Source organism: Meleagris gallopavo, chromosome 11 (assembly GCF_905368555.1).
Source record: "Meleagris gallopavo chromosome 11, MGAL_WU_HG_1.1, whole genome shotgun sequence".
In the NCBI taxonomy this organism is placed as follows: Eukaryota; Metazoa; Chordata; class Aves; order Galliformes; family Phasianidae; genus Meleagris; species Meleagris gallopavo.
The window spans coordinates 14,735,312-14,741,777 of record NC_139414.1 but is presented as its reverse complement, the minus strand read 5'-3'; the positions used below and the strand labels follow the sequence as shown (position 1 = coordinate 14,741,777).

General features: G+C 47.4%; 1 protein-coding gene across 1 annotated transcript in view; it reads left to right on the top strand.

Annotated features, from left to right (window-relative positions):
- PDE6D (phosphodiesterase 6D) overlaps positions 1-5,438 on the top strand; it is a 30,219-nt gene extending 24,781 nt beyond the window's left edge. The window contains exons 2-5 of the mRNA XM_085233197.1: positions 2-90; positions 1,937-2,062; positions 2,876-2,981; positions 4,821-5,438. Of these exons, the coding sequence (XP_085089323.1) occupies positions 2-90; positions 1,937-2,062; positions 2,876-2,981; positions 4,821-4,902 (403 nt within the window). The 3' untranslated portion in view covers positions 4,903-5,438. The remainder of the gene's footprint in view (position 1; positions 91-1,936; positions 2,063-2,875; positions 2,982-4,820) is intronic.
- The last annotated feature ends 1,028 nt before the right edge of the window (positions 5,439-6,466 follow it).

Below are 6,466 nucleotides of genomic sequence, written 5' to 3'. Positions count from 1 at the left end.
GAAATTGGATGAATCTTCGGGATGCAGAAACGGGGAAGATCCTCTGGCAAGGAACAGAAGATCTGTCTGTACCTGGAGTGGAGCACGAAGGTATGGCTGTACTGAGCATTTGGGGCTGGGTGCCACTGTACCTCTTGGTCACCAGAACTGCTAGCATGCTGTGCTTTGAAGGATATCTGGAACTTGTGGAGAAGGCTGGGAATGAACTGGTGTCTGGCAAAAGGGACAAGTTAAACAGTGTTAAGCCACAACTTGGACTGATCAAAGAATGAGCAGCTCACCTCGATCAGAGGAGCTTGGGGAATTAATTCAAGCATATTCTGGCATGAGATTAATGTCCATTGTACAAGGAACTGGTCAGACCTTATCTGGCCTGCAGTTCAGTCATCCATCTTCTAGGTAGGTGATTGCAAACTTGACTAGGTGCAGAGAATAGCTATTAGAAAAAGCCACTGCAAAGGTTAAGGGTGAGAGGATGGTCTTCCTTAGGAAAAGAGAGGGGGAAAAGCCATTCCCATATATTTTAGCAAGGAAAGAAGGCTGAGATGGATAGAGATACAAAGGTAAAATGAGTTTAAAATAAGTAAATGAAAATGTTCCACTTGATGTCATAAACATCAATTAAAATCTTTTAGGTTGGGGGTTTAAAGACTACACAGACCTACTTTTATTAAAAGTAGCCTTTTCTTTTGCAGTTTTACAAAAGCAAGCCTGTTCATCAAGAAATGTAATTACTAAATTGCAGAACAGTTTAATATGTCACTTTACACTGAACTGCAGAGGGCTGTTTATTCACAACAGGCTGCAGTCTGTACCTGTGAGGGCAGTGAAGAATGGTGCCGTGCAGATTTCCAAGCTGAAAAAAAGACAACAAAAAATCAGAGCACTTTAAATTTAAAACTCTTCCTTGGCACCTCCAGCTTTCATTTTCTTACTTTGGCAAACCATGGGCTGTGTAGCTTTCCCTGGGATAGGACAGTAGCTTGCATTCCCTCACCCCTCCTGCTCTCTCGACTGGTCTCATATCAAGGTCCTACTCCATTAAGCTGTTTTACATTAGCTGGATTTGCCTGGGGTTTGATAGACTCTTACTTTTATTAAACAGCAGCCTGCCGTCTGCTCAGGAACATTTTGGTAGGTTTTCCATTTAGGAGCAGTTTGACATATAAAGCACACACCAGCTGTATTCCCTCCCTGCTTTATGTCTAATAAATTTACATGAAAAAAACATTTTCTGATACACAGGAAGGATTATGTACAGTCACACCACTTACATACAGCGGGCTTTGGAGATTTTTAATACATTCTCCTGATTTGGACCTTTCAGCAAATGAGTATCTGCTGCAAAGTGCCCCTTCTCTTACCCCTTTGCCTGGAAAAAAGCCGTATGAAATACAGGCACGGTTTGCCACCGGTATCGGCGTCTCATCGCTGCAAGAGCCCGGGCGTCTTGGGTCACTGATGACTTTCTCTCTTGAACTGTCTCTTAAATTCTGAAGCAGACTTTTCCGTCTGTGGCTGTGTAGATGGCTGCAACTGCTGCTGGGCTGAGAAGCAGCTCTTTGTAGTTTGCTGGGGATGCATGGTCTGAAAGGGAAGAAGTGAGAAAGACACTCGGTGTACAGAGCAGCCCCTTGGCTGCACAGTTCCTAAAGCAGAAATTCAAGTTGCATCTCATGTTTTGGCTTGAAGAACTGTGTGTTTTAGTCAGAGAGCAGTGCAGTACTCCTGGCTCTGGGCAGGGTACTTCACCTGTTTGCATCTCGGATTTCACCCCACAAATGCAAAAACAAAGCAGGGGAGCCCTTTGTGTTCGTATTTATTTCTGCTGCTACTGTGATCTCGTACTGCACTATTCAGTATTTCAGAGTATACTGTAATAGCACCTGGGCTGGTTTTATCATGTCCAAATAATGCTTGTTTATCTGTTTGACAGCTCGAGTTCCTAAAAAAATCCTGAAATGCAAAGCAGTGTCTCGGGAGTTAAACTTTTCCTCAGCAGAACAAATGGAAAAATTCCGACTGGAACAGAAAGTTTATTTCAAAGGGCAGTGTTTAGAAGGTGGGCATCTGCAGTGTGGGGAGGGATCCCAGGGTGGGGGATCAGAGGAGCTCAAGAGGGTCGAACACAGAAATTTTAATTTTTCTGAGTAACCCTGAAGCATTCATCTTTATCGGGACTAATGGGCCACAGTATTAGGGATAGCATTTCATAAGTGTATTAACACTTTGTTATGTAAGCCAAAAATCTGGGTAATCACACTGTGGGGCACAAATCCACCACGGGCTGCCTGAGGCTAGGAACCAGGTTATTTCATGGCACCCGTGGTGGGCACTCGTGCATCTTCCTCAGCAGCACCTCACGCTGCCTGGAATCAGGCTGCAGGCTGGGCCACAGAAGCTCTGCTTTACTTTGCTTACAGCAGTGCCACTGCTTGTTGTCCGTGTGCCTCCACGCAGCACAGCTCGTCTCATCTCCCTCCTGCAGCATCAGTCTTAATCTGGGAGGAGGAGGGGCAGATAAACATCGACCTCCTTGTCTCTGGGGTAAAGCTTGGTCTGAAGGGATCTGGGGGATGGCTGCAAGAGGGGAATGTGGTTTCCCTGTTCCTCGTTAGGTGTGGTGGAATTTCCATTGACTGTCAAGGAAGCGGCATGCCTTTATCATTTCAGTCAGCTATTACAGACAGGAGCATCAGCAGTAAGAGGAGGGCAGGGTTTGGTGCAGCACCAAGTAATTTAAATGTAAAATGTTGGCACTAGAGTTAGGATAGTTTAGGGAGTTCGCCAACCTGTCAAGTGAAAAGCAAAAGAACATTTGTTATTTTATTTGTAATTCTTTCACATGCCTCTGAATCTCGTTTTTACTTTGCAGAATGGTTCTTTGAGTTTGGTTTTGTGATTCCTAACTCCACAAACACTTGGCAGTCCTTGATAGAGGCAGCACCTGAATCACAGATGATGTCAGCTAACGTTTTAACGTGAGTGCCTTGGGCTTATGGAATCTGAGAGCAGCTGTGCCATTTCCTTGGGGGCCACGGTGGGATTGGAGAAGGAGCTGCTACCAACTGAGTCACCCTCACTGCTGTTAGTCACTGAGAGACAAAAGGGGCTAAGCCAACCTTGTTACCTTTTGTCCCATAGGTCCAATTTGCATTAATATAGCAATAAAAGTGTGGAGAAACTGGAACTGATCCCTCATTAGAGCTGCTTTCATATTTTGAAAGGTGATCTGCAAAAGGGTTTTAAAATGCTCTACAACTTAGCACTCCTTACATCCACATGGGCCCATAAAATAAAAAGCTGTTCGGGCCATTCTCAGATACAGCTATTGGTAAGTGAATGGGAGCTGCTCTAATGTCTGTTTCATCACTACCATTTTCCAGCCTTTGTGTCTTATACATCGGAGTATAAACCATACATTTAGTCATATGGAGGTGTATCAGGGGATAAAACACCTTTAACAGCCGTTTTACTGCAGTCCATAATGGGATTCACACCCTTTCCTCATAAAGGCCCAGTCCTTGTCAGAGTCTGCACGTCGACTTCTGAGTAGGTCAGAGCAGCGTGTGCTGGGCACTGCTCTGAACGGGAACGGCAGGGCACGAGCTTTGTTTGGATGAAGGAAAAGGCTCCTAGAGGAAAGCCCCAGGGAAGCTGTAATCACTGACGAAGGGCCTCCCTCCCTGCTGCTGCTGATGCGGTGCTAGATGGGTGCTGGCAAGCGCACAAGGAGCAGATTGCCAGCAGAGACAGAAGGCTATGGGAATCCTCGTGCCAACACGAGGCAGATAGGGAGCAGCTAGTCTCACTGCAAGGTCACCGTGTCCTCTGGAAGACCTCCCTCTCCTGCATTTTCCCTCTCGTTCCATCTGGAGGAAAGCCAGTCACATAGAGAAGGCACTGGGATGGGAACCACCAGCACTGCTTTCTATTCATAGCACGTTCCAAAGAGATAGCGGGCTCAGAAGGCAGTATTAGCATTGGGTTGGTGCTTCCTGGCACTGCCTGCTCAGAAGTTTGTAGGTGCCGCACATGTCCCTGGCTCACAGAACTGGTGGCTTCCCAGTTTAGGAATAAAGAAACATCAGTCAAGTTGGCATTGCCTGTCTCAGGACATCACGTTGTTTGCATGACTTTGAGTTCTGAGGGTCCAGTTCTCAAATGCCACTGAGGATTTTCCAACGTCCTGTTCTTTCCCTGGAGTCTGTCCACTTGCATGGGCAGTGTTTCTCTCCTCAAGTCATTCTGCAAGAGAATAGTTAGCCCAAGCAGATCCAAACAGGCTTTGTGGCCCCAAAAAATCAGCTTTTTTCTTTTTCAGCTGCTAAGACATGGAGAGCCCCTCTCCTTCCAATACTCCTGAAGACTCCGTGTTTGTCTCAGTGCTTTTTGTCACACCCAAATCTAAATTACCATTGCAGTTTACGTAAACTGCGCTCATATATTTGTGTTAAAGCATGCCTGGGGGGAAACGATGTGTTAAGTTGGTTGTAGTCCCTTGCTCAGCACTAGAAGACAGCATATAAAAATGAAATTGCATTGCTTTTCAGATTCACTGAAGAGAAGGGGGGGAGGTAGAAGTGAGCCTGCGTGGGGCTGAGCCCAGGAGGGGGACAGCACTGTGGGGTGGTGGGAACTGCTCCACATGGGGAGATCCTTCAGCCCCAGTGGGCACAGGGCTGGGACACAGCAATCCCTGCACCTGGCTCTGAGCTCTTGCTGGTGGAGCAGGGGTAGACATCAGCATAGAAAGGAGCAGTTGGTTTCTGCTGTGCATTCTTCTAATGCCTCTTCTTTGTCCTCTTTTCCTTCCACAGTGGTAATGTTATTATAGAAACCAAATTCTATGACGACGACCTTCTTGTAAGCACTTCCAGAGTGAGACTTTTCTACGTTTGAGATGAGGCTTTTTGGAGCTGTTTTAGTTTTCCTCCATGCAGTTCTTGGTGCAGAACCTCCTGACTATCCAGTGGAAGACACTCCTGTAGGCGGTGACCCTGGGAACCACCTCAACGTGGGTTGTGACCTTTGCCCATCGGTTATTTTGCTTTCTTCTCTGACCAGACCCGACCAAACCCTCAGAGACAGCACCATCTGCTCAGCAGTGCGTTGGGGAACAGAGGCTGTCTCTGAAAATGGGCCAACGATGGTCATGCAGAACCAATACTGTAAATTATGTTAGTTTCCTCCTTTGTACTTCTATGGATCCTGTTAGAAACCTCCCATTCCACTCAAACCAAACTCAATGCGTTTCCTTTTTGAGGGGATTAAGTTCACCTTCTCATTTTCTTATGTTGTAGGTTTTATCCTTTCACTGGATTTCTGTGTAACTGGTCCACGCTTCCTCTTACCCTGAACTTGTAAAATAGACTGTGATATTACCTAATGTAATTAAAACAAATTTCTCAATTAAAACATTCCTACCGTCCAAAGAAGGGAAGCAGTGTTGATTGTGTTTTCTTTCTGTTACAGCACTGCCTGGCAGCACACACTGTTACCACTCACACCAGCAGCAGAACAGGGCTCTCTGCAGTTCTGGCCAGTGTGACTCTTGGGAAGAGTTTATCTTCAGCCTCTGCTCACAAACACCACTTGGTGATCACTCGATGCCTTGCTCAGCCCATCCTGTGCTCAGGCTTGAGATTTTCAGGAGAGATGCTGGGTTTCAAACGCATCATTTCCAATCCCAAATTCAGCCATTCGGTGTGTGGGTGGGAGGTAAAAGCTCCATTCTTCTCCTGGCTGAGTTGACGTGGGGTCATTAATCGCTAGGAGAAGAGCGTATTTTTGCTATGTATTATTGGTACATAGCAGCTCTCTGAGGGAAGACATCCTGCGATAGCGGTGTCTCTGCCAAAGAGGAGAGGCAAAAGGTATCAAAATAATCAAAATACATTAATGAAAGGTTGGGAGGGTTGGGAGCAGGTACCTCCGAGTCCCATCCTGCTGTCCATCCAGTGCTGCAGCACTGCCGCCCCCCAGTGGCTCCATGGGAAGCAGCTCGCGGCTGCTGCTGCTGGCTCAACCCATCCCTCCTCCCCAGTGCCTCCCCTCTGCCATCTCTGCCCGTTCCTGGGACCTCAAATTGGCAGCAGAGGGAGACGTGGGATTTGAAGGGAGCAGAGCAGAGCAGAGCTCTGGTATAGGCACGGAGAGGCCCGGGGGGCCTCCGCTGAGCTGCTGGGATGGGTTTTGGCCACCATGCTGCGAGCTGCAACCGAGAGCACGGGAAACTGATGTCCTTTGTCCTCCCCAGCTCAGGGGAGCTGATGCCATCATAGGACCGTGATGCTGTCCTTACCTGTGGGGATACCCCAAGCACAGCCCGTGCCTTGCTCACATCACTGCTGCCCGGTGACCCCTGTGTGAAGGGAAAGTGATGGAAAATGACAGCGCCTCCTCCTTTTTACCTAAAACAAAGCTCCCACCTGGAAGCTCCCGGCACCTGCAGGGTAAGGTTGCA